The following is a 16,785-nucleotide window of genomic DNA, read 5'->3' on the forward strand; positions in this document are numbered from 1 at the left end:
GAAGTCATTTATGTGGGAATAGCAGCATGTTTGTAATTACATTCCTGCAATCTACTCATCCACACCTCTCTGAGACGACACAAATCAACTTCAACCTTAGCATGTTACACACACACTTTCTCTGCCATTGGCCTGGTGCTGCTGTCACCCCTGTAAAAACACTCCAACCAAAGTTTGCTTGTGCACAAACATGCTTGCCGTTAACATGAAATTCATCATGTTCACCCGTAAAATGCAAATTCAATGTCTTATGTGAACAATTCATCAGTGGATGTCATTCAAAAGAAAAAAAAGTCAACACAACAGATCTTTACACAACAAAAGCACTTTGTTCCTACAAACATAAAGTGGATGTGGATAAGACATACTGATGTACATATGTATACATTCTTACAAATATTTCCTCGGAAAATTATCTAAACCTTTCTGGTTTGTGGTCTATGTATGGCTTCCAGTGGCCGATAGCCATCATTTCAGAAGTGAGGGGGACATTTTGTCAGTTAGCACTCCATTATAGCGGAATGCAGTTTCTCCCGAAGATAATTTCTACCCAAAAGCGATTTCTACAGAGGCCACCTTCAATGAAATGAAATGAAAGTTATGGCATTTGCCAAGTACAGTAACCCATACTTGAAATTGGTGCTCTGCATTTAACCCATCCAAGTGCACCCACACAGCAGTGAGACGTGAACACACACCCGGAGCATTGGGCAGCTATATCCAGTGCCCAGGGAGCAACTGGGGGTTCAAGGCCATGGGTATTTAGGGTGGAAGAGAGTGCTGCTCATTTCTTTTTGACTTTCTACGACCATGAGTGCTTTTACACTGATTTTATAAAGCCACAACAAGAAAACCAGTATATAACTCCAACCTGGCATAAAAAAGCATGATTACTTCACATTACCCCACATTAGCTATACATTTATACCGTGACTTCAAATGTTAGTTTACTGAAACGTATTATATTATCTCATTAACCAGTGGTTGGAGCAAAGAATACTCTTCTTTTTTAAAGAATACTCTTCTGCTCACCAAGCCTGCAAATTTATTCGATCCAAAATACAACAAAAGCAGTAATATTGTAAAATTGTCCTATTTGTACTATTTAAAATAACTACTTTCTATTTGAATATATTTTAAAATGTAATTTATTCCTGTTATTTAAAAGCTGAATCATTACTCCAGTCACACGATCTTCAAGAAACATTTTATTATTATTATTACTATTATTATTATTTAAGATAGTTGAGTACGTTTTTTGCAGGATTCTTTTAATGAATAGAAAGACCAAAAGATCAGTATTTATATGAAATAAAAAGCTTTTGTAACATTATACACCATAGAATTTAAAAGCTTGGTGTCAGTATTTAAATTTTTTTATTTTTTTTTTTGGGGGGGGGGGGGGGGGGGGGAGTATTCATTTTTTAATGAATATTAAAAAATATTAAAAAATTTAACAAGGAAGTATTCATCAAAGAGCCCTGGAACAATTCTAGCTGTTTTTAACATAATAATAATAATAATAACTGTTTTTTTTTTTTAGCAGCAATTCAAAATATTATAATGATTTCTGAAGGATCTGTGACTGGAGTAATGATGCTTAAAAAATTCAGCTTTGAAATCACAGGAATAAATGACATTTTAAAATATATTCAAATAGAAATCAGTTATTTTAAATAGTAAAAATATTTCACAATATTACTGCTTTTGCTGTGTTTTGGATCAAATAAATGAAATATTAATTGTAATAAAAAAGCAATTATGAGTAAACATTTAAATGTAATGTTTGCAAAATTCTCTCTACTGTAAATTTTTCTACTAATTTGGAAAAAGTGGATTTTCATCTGTAAATATTTTTAGCTGCTGTCTTTCCGCAGTTGAAACAGTCGTTGAGTGATTACATGAAACACTATACATTCAGTAAGTTGTAGTGTATCTTTCAACATGGATCGGATGTTCATTCAATCTCTATTTCATGCTAATAAGAATGCACTCCTGCTTCTCTAGAACTTAAGGAAAAGCTACTAAAAAGCTCCAAGACTGTATTTATCATTTTAAATTCTTAATAAAATTTAAATGAATAATTTGAATGCTGAGACTTTGTTTCCTACTCTGTCGTGTCCATCAGCTTGTTGTCTTTGTCCTCTCTGCTCTGCGATGTTTTTCACTCCACAGAAAGTGGAGTGAAATAGTAACATAGTAATTATTGGGATGGCCTATCAGATGTCAGGGGTGTCCACTGCCACTGTAAACTGGGTTGTGAATGTAATTTTATGTTGACTTTATTGTGTGTAATCCTGTAGCATTTATAGATGGTTCTCTCTTTTGTTCTCAGCCTGTGATATGAACGTTCATAAACAGTGTGTGATGAACGTGCCAAGTCTGTGCGGGACCGACCACACCGAACGCAGAGGAAGAATCTTCCTCAAGATCGAGGTCAGCGGAGACAGACTCCATGTCACAGGTCAGCATCCCACATGCATCGGGAATATCCCAGAATATGGTAGACAAAAAATCACGACTGGGTAATCACAAACAGGTTTTGTATCATCCTGAAAGATTTTATTTTGTCATATAACATGGCTGCCTACCAGCTAAATAAACCCAAAGCACACAAAAAAAGCCATTTCTTATCATGCTTGATCAGATAAATATACACAAAATATGTCAAAATCCCAGTCTCGGCACACAGTCTGTTATAGCTTAAGAAAAACAGATATGTGTCAATATATTGGATCTGTGAATTAGGTCTTAAAGTGACAGCAGCCTAATATGCTTTCTGCTGTCTGCATCCTTATTGTTAAACATGAGCATTACAATAAAGTGTTAGCAGACATTATACTAATGTTCTAATTACTGGAAGTTGGCATGTAGTTGCAAAGTCACTTATTTAATTTGTACAGTGAAAACTATGCAGAGGGGTTCGTTCCCCTCACGGTCTCTCACCAGATTCAAATTTGTGTACTATGAACTTGCCATGTTGATTGATATGAGCTGCAAGATTTGAAGTGACCTGAGTGGGTACTGCTTCTTGCAGCCCTATCATTGACATGGACTCTTTGCCTGCAAGTCATTGCTGAAGTTGTGCCAATGTGATTGAATCAACAACAGTTTATACAAAAATGAATAAAAGTGAAAGTGGCGTGACACACAGCCAAGTATGGTGACCCATACTCAGAATTCGTGCTCTGCATTTAACCCATCCAAAGTGCACACACACACACACACACACACACACAGCAGTGAACACACACACTCACACACCGTGAACACACACCTGGAGCAGTGGGCAGCCATTTATGCTGCGGTGCCCGCGGAGCAGTTTGGGGTTTGGTGCCTTGCTCAAGGGCATCTCAGTCATGGTATTGCCGGCCCAAGATTCAAAGCCACAACCTTAGGATTAGGACTTCCCCCACAAGATCTCCCTGGTGCAAGGAGTAAGATATAAAGAAGGGGATCAAGTATCCACATCAGAGCTGGCTATATCTCACCTTTTATTCATATAAGAATGTCTTGACAAAGCCAAGCTAATGTTCTTCTTTTATTCTCATTGCTTAAAGTTATCAGGGAATTGTCAAATATTGCTCATTGTTTAAGGGCTAGTTGTTCAGTAACATGCTTGTTGCTATAGGCTGATTGGCAGTATTTCAACACTCTGGTACCCAGTTAAACTTACCACAGCAGAGGCTTGTTTTTAAAGCTGTTGTTAAAGGATATCTGATATATGAAACATGCTTGCTGCTTAAGGCTCATGTGGAATTGGAAATGCCATTTCTTTAAGCTTATCTGACTATTATTTCCAACATGCTGCATTTCAGACAGTAACATGCTTGTTGCTTAAAACTATCTAGTGTATCAGTAACATACTTGTTACTTAACACACAGTATGTACATTTTGTTACTAAAGGTTGTTATTCAAATGCTTACAACGTCATCTGGATAACTGCAACATGCTTGTTGCTTAAACTTCAGGTATTGATCATATGCTTGTTGCTTAATCTTTTCAGGTACTGCATTAAAGGGGCATGCTGCTCTTTTCAGCCACTTAACCATAGAACCATGCCGCCATTCCAAACTGTATGCAAAGTGTCAATCATTTTCACAATAGTGGTCCTAACAAAATTATATTTATCCAAATAGCTCTTGTCATTTTAATGCTTCTACATTATTTTTATAATTCACTTAACATGTTCCTATTTTGATCTCTTTCCGTGATCCTTATTTCTCTGATTTTATAATACTTTGATGCTTTTCCACAAACTGCTAATTAGCATTAAACTGTCATGGTTGGTCATGTGTTGAGGGTTGAGTGGGTTTAGAGACTGAGCGTGTTTTTGCGTGTGGATGGCCCAGGGTCACAGCAGGACTAAGGCAGGCAGCAGGTATGAGGGAGCTTAAGTGCCAGATGTCTGGCCCGATGCCCGGCTGGTGTGATGGTGGGGGTTTATGTGGAGGAGGAGGCATGTATGCCAGCCTGGGGCCACTCAGAGACTTCTGTTCCAGTGAACACATTCCTGTGAGCTGGCACCTCTTCCCTGCTGTGAGAATATCATCTCTGCTTATCGCTGACCTTACACACAGACATGCTGAAGTCAGGCAGGGGCTGCACACTGATCCACTGATGATTATCTGGAGAATTCACCATGAGTCCCGTTCAGGAAGTTCTACAGTTATTAAAAGTCATAAAAAGTGATTATAGTGTAGAAGGAGCCATATTCTACACTATTGCATTTTATTTCCCTCTGAACTGCAGTTAATGATGTCAGTCGTGGGTTCTTTCACCACACACCCACAAAAAAATATAGTTTTGATTTATTTATTCTTTTACTGTGTTTTCCATCTTCTCTTGCCCTTTAAAGGATATTTATTTTACTCAACTTCCTCTTGTTTCAAACCGTAAAAACTTTTGTTTTAGATTGAAAACATTCAATCATCCCTATTTACACTACATTATGCGGCGTTTCCACCGAAATTACCCGGAACATTTGTACCAGGAACTTTTTTTCCCAGGAACTTTTTCCCCCCAGACCTGTTGCTTTCTTTCCACAGCGGTGTAAAGTACCGGGAAGATTAGGCAAATAGACTGGTGACGTAGGTCTGCGCGCGTTTCTCAATACAAAGTACGCTGATTTTGGACGTGCATCCTCCTCGGTAGTTCAGACTTTGTGCATTCGACTAGGGAGTGTGATGTCCGCGACGAGCAAGTCCGGTAAATCTGTAAACAGCAGTGTACTTGATAACTTCAGTCAGCTGACCATGGCTACTGCAATTTTCCTCTCTGTATATTTACAATAAAAAGAAATAGGATATCAAATACCACTGTCTCCCTTTGTTTTCATTTAAACATAATAACAGCTGCAGAAATGTACTTAGTTCAGGGATATGTGTATATACAGCCATTACAATGAAACGAAATATTATATAAATTTGCCTTTTTTATTTTCATTTTAACATATAGATAAATTGAATACAGACCAAAGATAACCTGTTAGATTTACCCAAAACAAATTATATTTTATGTTTAACCACTAAAGAGACATCAGAGCCAGCGGCACATATCAGAAGGTCTAGCCGAGGTGAGGCTGCTTCTCGGCAGATACATGAGGACTGAGCTCCCGCTGGTCGCGTGGAGCTGACCATCTCTGAGATCGGCGAAACACATTTTTAAATAGGGGCTGTCTTTATAAATAAACCACAGATTTGAGTTTTAAACAACTACATTCTCGCCTGAAATACTTTTAAAATTACATTTCATGACACAATAACAGCAATATTTTGAAAATGTTGATCCGAATAAATGGTGGTTAAACTCAACCAATGCTGTTGAGGATGCAATCAGGATGTTTGGCGCCCAAGTCCCGCCCCCGAAAGTTCTGGAACTTTGAAAAAGTAGTACCTCGCCAGCAGGGACTTTCTGAGGGGCATTTTTTTACCCGGAACTTTATTTAGTTCCTGGTTCCTGCGGTGGAAACACACCGAGTACCAGGCCAAAGTCCCTAGTTCCTGGGTAAAGTTCCTGTGGTGGAAACGGGGCTATTAGTTATCATCTCCTTAGTCATGCTTTTCAGTCCAGGTGTTGAATGCTGATCATCATTTAAAGGGTAACTAAACACCTGGTCAGAGCCTGACTCCACCCACTGACAATATTTGAAAAATGCTGAAAAGTGGGCAGATCACAGCGGAGATAGAGGGGACGAACCGAGGGCGGGGCTGAGCGAGTGCGGCGCGAACCTAAGACCCGCAGTGATGGATTGATTGACAGCTGCTGTCAGAGAAGCTAAAATGGAGAGTGACTGTAATGACGCAAGTAGCTTTGCAACAGAGCGATCATTTGAAGTAGAGGACTTTTCTCCCCCACCTTCACCTGAAGTGGAGGATGTCGAGGTGTCTGTTCATATCAAATCGAGCCGCTGGCACAAACTGCGGTCTTAACTCCCGCACTGCATCGCTTTTCAGCGCGAGCTGTGTGGAGAAGCCCATTTCCACCTCCATTGCGTTGGAGAAGCAACCCCGTGTAAAATGCAGTCTGTACACTCCAGCTCTAGGCGGGAACTCACGGTCTTCCAGGGCAAATGCATGCAACCACTGGCGCCTAATTTTAAAGTCTGCTGGTAAACTATGCAGTCCAGCAGTGATGTCACAACCAGCAACACACCTCCGTACCATTCTGACCACTGTACTAAATACAGATAAGTCTACGCTAACTTGAAGATATAAATAACTTTATAATTGATATGCTAAATAGATGCTTTAATAGTCTATCCTGATCGTTTTCAATACTCGCAATTCCAACTCCTGACTCACTACAGTGATTTTGACGGAACAAGATGGTTTTATACTGACGAGGGCGTGGTAGCTCGTACCAAGGGGCGTGGTGGGCTGGAAACTGCTTACGTCACCTGCCACCGCTTACGTCACTTGCCACCGCAACATCCAATAGGAAAAGTCAACTGCAGTAGCCACCGTTCAACCTGAAGAGGGCAGCACTCAGACGTTTTTACACCATTTATTGTAGAATTAAAACACTTTATACTGAAATGGCAAAAAAGTTACTCGAATCAATGAACAGCACTAATAAAGCCCCATTCTTACAGATCATTAACTAAAAAAAGTTGGTTTAGGGTTTAGTTACTCTTTAAACGGGTTTTTAATGGCAACACACACTTATTGGATAATAAGCAAATGGTTGATACAAGAATTGCTAGAAGGAAGTGTTTGGTCAACCAGTTTCATTAGACATACTTTTTGGCTTCTACACCTATTTCATCTTTTAACTTAAAGGGCCCATATGACGTTGCTAAAAAGAACATTATTTTGTGTATGTAGGGTAACGAAATGTGTTTATTCAGTTTAAGGTTCGAAGAAAGGTTCATTATTGTTGCTCCTCTATGCCACGCCTTTCTGAAATGCGTACATTTTTACAAAGCTCGTCGTTCTGAAAAGCGAGGTGTACGCTGATTGGCCAGATATCCAGTGAATTGTGATTGGCTGAATACCTCTAGCATGTGATGGAAATGTTTCGCATGTGCCCGGTCAGATTTTTGAGCCAAGTGGATTTTGAATGCAGTTTTCAAAAGACAAAAATAGCCGATTAATATTTTCTATATTTAATTCAATCACACCGATGTGATTATAATGTTCAACGCGTCATATTATCAGATGCTAAATTCAAATCTGCATTCACTGGGTGGCGCTGAGCCAGAGACAGATGCGTTTTTACAGCACTGCACATTAACCAATTACACACAGTGCTGTTGAGCTTATGAATGCAATGACCAATCAGAGGCATTCAGATGAGTCATCACCAAAATGTGTTTTCTTCATTTACTCTCTGACTGAATAGGTTACCTCTTTCTGGCCAATTCTCTTATCAGAAACAACAAAGTGCCGATTTGTGTACGAATCTGTAGGGTGTTAATTTCATAGTGTAAACAGCTTCAGTGATCAGTGCTCGAACTAGAATGTCAGTGTAAATGTTCTTTGATATTGTAAATGTTCTTTGCTCTACCAAACAAAACATAATAACATGCTAATTGAACAACATTATTTCATTAATAACGTTAAACAAAAATTTACAAAACCAATGCCATTCTTTATGTAATAAAGGTATGAAAAAAGTAGACAAGTTTCACTCAAAAGTTTAGTCATAGTTCTGCTGCCACTGAAAAACATCTGTAAACTGTTGTCTATTTTAGGATTTGCTGGTGTGTTTCTAAATGCAGCATTAGATCATTGAAACCAGGTAAAATATAACTTTCCAGTAAATAACAAACCTAAGCTCTTAGAATATATTTTGATAAGATTACATATTGTGACGACTCAGCTGCCTCCCCCCTAATTATCATCAGCACCCTGTCCCAAATTGCCGCCCTTCACCAGGCTCCCAACAGGAGAGAGGGTGTGTGAGAGAGGAGCGGCGCTGCATGAGCCAGGGCTGGCGGCGTGTGATGGGGCACACCTGAAGGAAATGGAGCCTCATCACCGCCGCTGTTGAAAAGCCCAACGCACCTCTCTTGGGAGACCAGTCTCTTCCCCGTGCATGCACACTGGTGTACTTGTGGGTCCAGGAAGGGTGCGTTGAGGGACTCCCGCGCCACCAGAGACGTGAGCTGCCAGACCCGCGGCCCGGATGAGAACCGCACCGTTTACCCGGCCATCAGGCTAGAATTCCAGGCTGTCTTTCCTCTGCAAGCGCTGCGGCCAGCGAGAAGGATGCAGCCGCTGGAAGAAGCCACCGCCCCTCGCGCCCCGGACCGAAGAGGGGAGCATGTGTGGCCGATGGACTCCGCCCCTTACCTGGACCCTTCCTTCATGAACACTGCCCCACCTACACGAACCCCGCAGCACAACGAGGTCACCAGATTCCCTGTTTATTTTGCACACTCTTCCCCTTTGGACTTTTATTCCCTCTTTTGGTTTATTTTCTATTAATAAAAGCCTCTCCGAGGCCTGACGCTACCCCCACTGTGTCTGTCGTTTGCTCCTCCTGCCACATTTGTGGAGAATGCAGGCAAGGCGGAGCCTAGGCAGCACAGTTGGGAAACACCTGGTGGCGTCACTCCCTCTCGCAAGCAAAAGTTTGGGAAAACCCGGACTGGGACGGAGGAACGACGGAGACAGCCTCCCAGCCACAAAAGGGGTAAGTGACTTCTCTTTTATTGTCATTTTACCCTGTGGTTGGTAGAGGCTGTCAATTAAAACCCGGTGCGAGAGGGAGATCTTCCCGGACAGGAATCCCCCACCCCGCCTACTCCGACCATTTGGAGCCTGGTTGAGAAAGGTGTCACTCGGGTGTGGGCGGCGACCTGATGATGGGGATGTTCCTTGGGGGGGGTTGAGGAGTCAGCGGCCTCCCCCCTAATTATCATCGGCACGTCATCCCAAATCGCCGCACTTCACCAGGAGTGAGAGAGGAGGGGCGCTGGATCAGCCAGGGCAGGCGGCGTGTGATGGGACACACCTGATCACCACCACTGTTTAAAAGCCCACACGCCTCTCCCGAAGCCGGAAAACCGGTCTCTTCCCCGTGCATGCACACTTGTGTCCTCGTGGGTCCTAAGGGTGCCAGGCCGTCTATCCCCTGCAATCGTTTTTTTACTCATCTTATTTAAGTATTTGTAATCAATACGGCCTGTGCATAGTAACACTTCATTTATTTGTTCAGATCTATTCACAGTTACAACCCGAATTCCGGAAAAGTTGGGACGTTTTTTTAAATTTTAATAAAATGAAAACTAAAAGACTTTCAAATCACATGAGCCAATATTTTATTCACAATAGAACATAGATAACATAGCAAATGTTTAAACTGAGAAAGTTTACAATTTTATGCACAAAATGAGCTCATTTCAATTTTGATTTCTGCTACAGGTCTCAAAATAGTTGGGACGGGGCATGTTTACCATGGTGTAGCATCTCCTTTTCTTTTCAAAACAGTTTGAAGACGTCTGGGCATTGAGGCTATGAGTTGCTGGAGTTTTGCTGTTGGAATTTGGTCCCATTCTTGCCTAGATAGATATAGACCCATATAGATTTCCAGCTGCTGAAGAGTTCGTGGTCGTCTTTGACGTATTTTTCGTTTAATGATGCGCCAAATGTTCTCTATAGGTGAAAGATCTGGACTGCAGGCAGGCCAGGTTAGCACCCGGACTCTTCTACGACGAAGCCATGCTGTTGTTATAGCTGCAGTATGTGGTTTTGCATTGTCCTGCTGAAATAAACAAGGCCTTCCCTGAAATAGACGTTGTTTGGAGGAAAGCATATGTTGCTCTAAAACCTTTATATACCTTTCAGCATTCACAGAGCCTTCCAAAACATGCAAGCTGCCCATACCGTATGCACTTATGCACCCCCATACCATCAGAGATGCTGGCTTTTGAACTGAACGCTGATAACATGCTGGAAGGTCTCCCTCCTCTTTAGCCCGGAGGACACGGCATCCGTGATTTCCAACAAGAATGTCAAATTTGGACTCGTCTGACCATTAAACACTATTCCACTTTGAAATAGTCCATTTTAAATGAGCCTTGGCCCACAGGACACGACGGCGCTTCTGGACCATGTTCACATATGGCTTCCTTTTTGCATGATAGAGCTTTAGTTGGCATCTACTGATGGCACGGCGGATTGTGTTTACCGACAGTGGTTTCTGAAAGTATTCCTGGGCCCATTTAGTAATGTCATTGACACAATCATGCCGATGAGTGATGCAGTGTCGTCTGAGAGCCCGAAGACCACGGGCATCCAATAAAGGTCTCCGGCCTTGTCCCTTACGCACAGAGATTTCTCCAGTTTCTCTGAATCTTTTGATGATGTTATGCACTGTAGATGATGAGATTTGCAAAGCCTTTGCAATTTGACGTTGAGGAACATTGTTTTTAAAGTTTTCCACAATTTTATTACTCAGTCTTTCACAGATTGGAGAGCCTCTGCCCATCTTTACTTCTGAGAGACTCTGCTTCTCTAAGACAAAGCTTTTATAGCTAATCATGTTACAGACCTGATATCAATTAACTTAATTAATCACTAGATGTTCTCCCAGCTGAATCTTTTCAAAACTGCTTGCTTTTTTAGCCATTTGTTGCCCCCGTGCCAACTTTTTTGAGACCTGTAGCAGGCATTAAATTTTAAATGAGCTAATTAAGTGGATAAAAGTGTAAAATTTCTCAGTTTAAACATTTGCTATGTTATCTATGTTCTATTGTGAATAAAATATTGGCTCATGTGATTTGAAATTCCTTTAGATTTCATTTTATTAAAATTTAAAAAACGTCCCAACTTTTCCGGAATTCGGGTTGTACATGATTAAAACTGATCTTGAAAAACTGAGCAACCACATTGCTACATTAAACTCTGTAAAATGTTAAGGTGGTTTCAGTGCTAGAGTCATTAGTTAACATTAGTTAATAACATTAGTTAACATATATAAATAACATTTATAATGAACAACATTTCCACAGCATTTATTAATCTTAGTTCATGTTAATTTCAGAAATTACTTATGCAATTATTAAAATCACAATGTGTGTTTGTAAACAATACACTGTGAACTTACATGAACAATGAATGACTCTATTTTTATTAACATTAGCAAAGATTAATAAATTGTGTAATAAATGTATTGTTCATTGTTTATTCATGTTAGTTAATACATCAATGTTAACAAAATACGTCTTATTGTAAAGTGCTACAATTAATATTTATTCATCATACTGTTGAACTTGAGAGTATTTTCTCCATACGAATCATGCATGAAATAAAAGTTTATAAAGTCAGTCGATAGCTCTATGTGCTTTACAGATGAACTTGGATTCTTTATTCATTCGAAATTTTCAAGAATAGATCATCTTTGGCGTGGTAATGCATGTTCATGATCCAATTCGTGAACAGATGATTCTTTTGAGTCAATCTTTTAATAGAATCATTTATTTTGTTTAACGAAACCAGTGTGGAAACCAGTGGTTCACAAACTGGATAGATCTGAGGTGTGTGCCCCAAAAACATCTTTAGCAAACTGTGGTTGTTAAATATTGAACTATAACAACAAGCGCTGCTCAACACTGTTAAAAACTTGTGTTTGAATCATCAGTGGCAAATTCTTTAAGTATAAAAAAAATATAAATAAATAAACTGACACTGTAATACTGGAGTAATGGGATGAAGGAATAAATTAATTTTTTTAAATGTATTAAAATAGGAAACATTTTAAATTGCTTTTCCTGTATTTTTGATAGACAAATCAAATGAATGCAGATTTGGTGATGATAAAAGAGTTTATTTAGTAAGGGATAATGTACATAATGTACAAAAAACTCTGACATGGTGATCAGATGCAAAACATCTAACCTTGAGGTCATGAACACATGAATTAATGTTTCTGCATTTGACATTGAGAGCATAGCTCGTAATCAGAGGTGGGTAGTAACAAGTTACATTTACTTCGTTACATTTACTTTAGTAAATTTTTTGGGTAACTAATACTTTGTGGAGTATATTTAAAGATGGGTACTTTTTTACTCTTACTTGAGTAATTTTTTGGGGGAAAATATGTACTTTTACTTCGTTACTGTGGGCCACGCTCCTCTCGTTACTTTATCTTAATGCAATAAATGTTATAAATGCTTCAGTTTGATCCAAACGCGCCGTCTACTTTTCTTTGGGCAATGAGCGATGCCCATTCGCGAATGATTCATTGTTTTGAGTCAATTCTGTTCAAAGGATTGTTCAAACCAGTTGGCTAACCAGTGAATTGGTTCATGAATCAGTTTGAATGATTCGTTCAGTATCCTGGCGCGCGCGCTGAGCGTTTGAAACGGTTCACTCGGAGTTGTAATGTTTAAGAACAGAAAGAGCTTTGAAGATGTGGATGGATCTGCACTGAATTGAAAGCAAATCTGCAAAGGCTATTATTTGGTTGCGATGAAGATCTGTATTGGATGAACACCACGTGCGCTGTCTATGGTTCAACAGGTAATAATTTGGGCTACACTCGATTACAGTACACGATACCACTATGACATTAGTTTGTTGTAGGCCTACGTGTAACTTATAACAGATGGGAACCAAGTTGAATGCAGCTTCCAAAAGACAAAAAAATAGCCGATTAATATTTTCTGTATTTGATACAATCACACCGGCGTGAGAACTGCTAAATTCAGATCTGTGTTCGCTGGCTGGCGGTGATCCAGAGACAGACGCGTTTTTATAGCAGTGCGCATTATAACCAATCACACAAGATTCTGTTGAGCTTATTAAAGCATTGGCCAATCAGAGGTGTTCCGATGAGTCATCGCTGAAATGCCGGTGGTTCCTTCACTCGCTCGCTGACTGGAGACCTCTTTCTGGCGAATTCTCTCTTCAGAAACAACAAAGTGCAGATGTGTGTGTACGAATCTGTAAATAAGATATTGATTTCACAGTGTTAACAGTTTCAGTGATTTTAAAGGGAGTTTCTGAGAGTGATTGATAGACTGTAAGTGAAAATGATCTTTGATAATGTAAATGTTATTTGCTCTCTTTCTGAACAATGAAAGAACAGTAGCAGTTTTTATATTACATTGACTTTCAATGTTAAATTCACATTTAATATAAAGTAAGTCGTATTAAAAATATGTTATGGCATGACACCTATACAGACAGGTTTTTATAATAAATTACATAATTAGGCTACTTTGACCATTGCATATTATCATTGTTAACAAGTTATGAAAAGTGAGAATCCAGATATTTCATTATATAGTTCATGCTTATGGGAATGTTTCTAATAAAAATGAAAAAAATAAAAATAATAATAATAATGCTTAATAATAATTTGCCAATATGTTGTGGCTGCTGTGTGTCACATGACGACCCCCCTATGCCTAGACACAATTAATAAAGATATTTTCACAATATTTACGCTTGCAGAAATATACATTTGTTTACATTTTGCAGAACAGATGAAAGAAGATCCGTCAATGTGCATTTGGTTCGTTATGTTCAGATGTTCAGTAACTTAGCGGTTATGTTAGGAGTTTTCACTCTTCTTTGTGTCAGAGGTTATTTATACATATATAACACATACTTATATAATTTATTTCGTGATGCAAATCCAAATTTTCATCAGCTGTTACTCCAGTTTTCAGAGTTATGATCCTTCAAAATATAAATCTAATATATTGATTTATTACCAGTGCTGGAAACCGTTTTGCTGCTTAATATTTTTTTGGAACCTGTGAGATTTTGTTTAGGATTATTTGATGAATAGAAAGATAAAAAGAACATCATTGATAGTAAATCAACATATTGGAATGATTTCTAAAGGATTATGTGACATTGAAAGCTGGAGTAAAGGCTGATGATATATATATATATACATACATTACATACATTTTATCTATATATCCTAATAAAATAGACTCAGTATATATGACCCAAAGTAACTAGTAACTAACTACTTGAGTAGATTTTTTTATCCGATACTTTTACTCAAGTAACTATTCAAGACTAGTACTTTTACTTTTACTTGAGTAAATATTTCTATAAGTACTTTTACTTTTACTTGAGTACAGTTTTTGGGTACTCTACCCACCTCTGGTCGTAATCTAGATACATTGGAAAATTGCAGTTTTACATATTTAGTTAATAATCCCAAATGGCTGGAAAGATCTTGGTAAAGTCATGGATATTCACTGGATAAAAAAAAAAACAAAGTTTCAAAGTTAAGAGTTTGCATATGAGTCCTCGCATTGGTTCTGAACACTCTCTGTAGACCTGAACTTCTGGAGTCTGTTTGTTTTCTTTGAGGGTTTTATTACATAACCTCCCCCTTGCCCCAAGCTTTGGCTTCAGCTAAACACATTGGTGGTCCCTATCAGCACTTCCCTCATGGATCCAATTTGTAATTGAGGGCTCAAATGTTGTTGTAAGTCTTACTGTGGGTCCCGCCTGAGGTGTGGCTCAGTCTAATCAGCCTCTCTCTCTCTGGATTCTGGAAACGCTATAACAGTTAAAGAGAGGATGAATATATGCATAGTATTATTGGCTGTGTTGGCATGAAAAGTGCATTAAATGTCATGCATTGTTTCATTTCATTATTCTGGGAACAGTTTCTGTGTGCAAATGCACAGAGCAGATAAAAACCACTGAGTGTTTTAATTGAGATTTATTGCTGTTATTGTATGTGACTATGTTTATTCTGGGCTGAAGTCAGACAGATGAATCTTGGCTGACCCTTCCTGTTTTTTGGATAAACAATGGGAAGAAACAGCGCTCATCTGATTGCATTATCAGATTACCCAGCCTGCAGTGGACTGGACATTTGGTGGTTATGTAACAACACATTTGAACATATTTCTCAGGCTATTTGTGCAATTTGAAAGTTCCATGGAAAGCCACATGTAAAAATAGCCTTTGAAGATAATGTTTTAGGACTTCATGCTGCCATCCATCAAGATCAGTAAGATATGATTTACTAAGTTTAGGATGACATCATATGGGAAACTAAAAAAAAAACAAAAAAAAAAACATTGCTTTAGTAACAATATAATGAGGAAACTTTATGATTATTGAATTAAATCTCTGAATCATTTATCAACCGTAGATTTAAATGCATTTTTCATCCAAACATTCTTAATTAGATTAACTATAAGAGGAAAGAGTCATGAAGCTACAGTGTATACTGTATATATTTGGGCTGTCAACATTAACTTTTGCAACGCATGCAATTCATTTTACAATCCTTATCGTGTTAAAATAATTTAACCCAGTTTACGCAAAATTACAGTTGTTTCTCTGCTTGCGAGCGGATCATTTGAAGCCACTAAACTCTGTGCAAGTTTTCAGTCCAATGAATCCAGTAAGTGAATGCATTCAAACAATCCGTCTGCTCTGCCATATCTGTTGCATACGATAAACATCAAACGACAAACGAAACTAAAAGCATAACGAAATTGTGCTAATCGTTTGAGCTGCTCAGCGCTTAGAGAGTACAGCCTGGTTTATATTCACTGCATCAGCATGAGTATAAAACAAAAATGATGCGATTATTGAAGAAACGATGGATGGTTTTCAAGCTAAAGACAGATTCTTAAACCATAAAAGGTGAACATGTTTTTGTATTTGTGTGGGGGAAAAACATGCAAGCACTGACACGGACAACAAATTTGGTTTTCTTTTTGTTTTTATTTTGAAATGCTTGTTATCTGTGCTGTTTACCTCACGTTATGCTATAGAAGCTCTCTTTTTATTTTAAATTTTTATTTGAATCCTGTGTTTGCTAAACGTTCTGTATTTTATAAGTCTGTATATAGTACAGGATGTAGTGTATGCCATGCCTCATCTTATTCGTTCTTGTTAAAGGGGTCATATGATGTTGAAAAAAATAAAAAGAACATTATTTTGTATATTTGGTATAATGAAATGTGTTTATGCAGTTTAAGGTAAAAAAAAAATTATTTTCCACAAAATGTACATTATTGTTCCTCCTCTATGCCCCGCCTTTATTTTTACAAAGCTCATCGTTCTGAAAAGCGAGGTGTGCTCTGATTGGCCAGCTATCCAGTGCGTTGTGATTGAAAAAATGTTTCAAGTGTCTGGCAAAAAAGTTACACCCCTCAACATATACTGTAAAGGCATGTCCCGGTCAGAACACCGGCATGACAGGACAAAAACAATAAAACCCATTACAAACGAGGCAGTTGTTGCATCCAGTGGGGACATAATTACTGATTATAATGACTTATACTGTCTTTTTATGCATTGCGTTGCGTTGCATATCACGCTGCGCAAACATAAAACCATGTCTGA

At 38.6% G+C, this 16,785-nt stretch overlaps 1 protein-coding gene across 2 annotated transcripts in view; it reads left to right on the plus strand.

The window, feature by feature from the left end:
• The window catches only part of LOC132148775 (protein kinase C alpha type-like), a 169,096-nt gene that overhangs the window by 113,055 nt on the left and 39,256 nt on the right, over positions 1–16,785 (plus strand). For both annotated transcript variants that reach the window (XM_059557477.1, XM_059557478.1), the window contains exon 5: positions 2,336–2,464. In XM_059557477.1, the coding sequence (XP_059413460.1) occupies positions 2,336–2,464 (129 nt within the window). The remainder of the gene's footprint in view (positions 1–2,335; positions 2,465–16,785) is intronic.

Source organism: Carassius carassius, chromosome 9 (assembly GCF_963082965.1).
Source record: "Carassius carassius chromosome 9, fCarCar2.1, whole genome shotgun sequence".
NCBI lineage: Eukaryota > Metazoa > Chordata > Actinopteri > Cypriniformes > Cyprinidae > Carassius > Carassius carassius.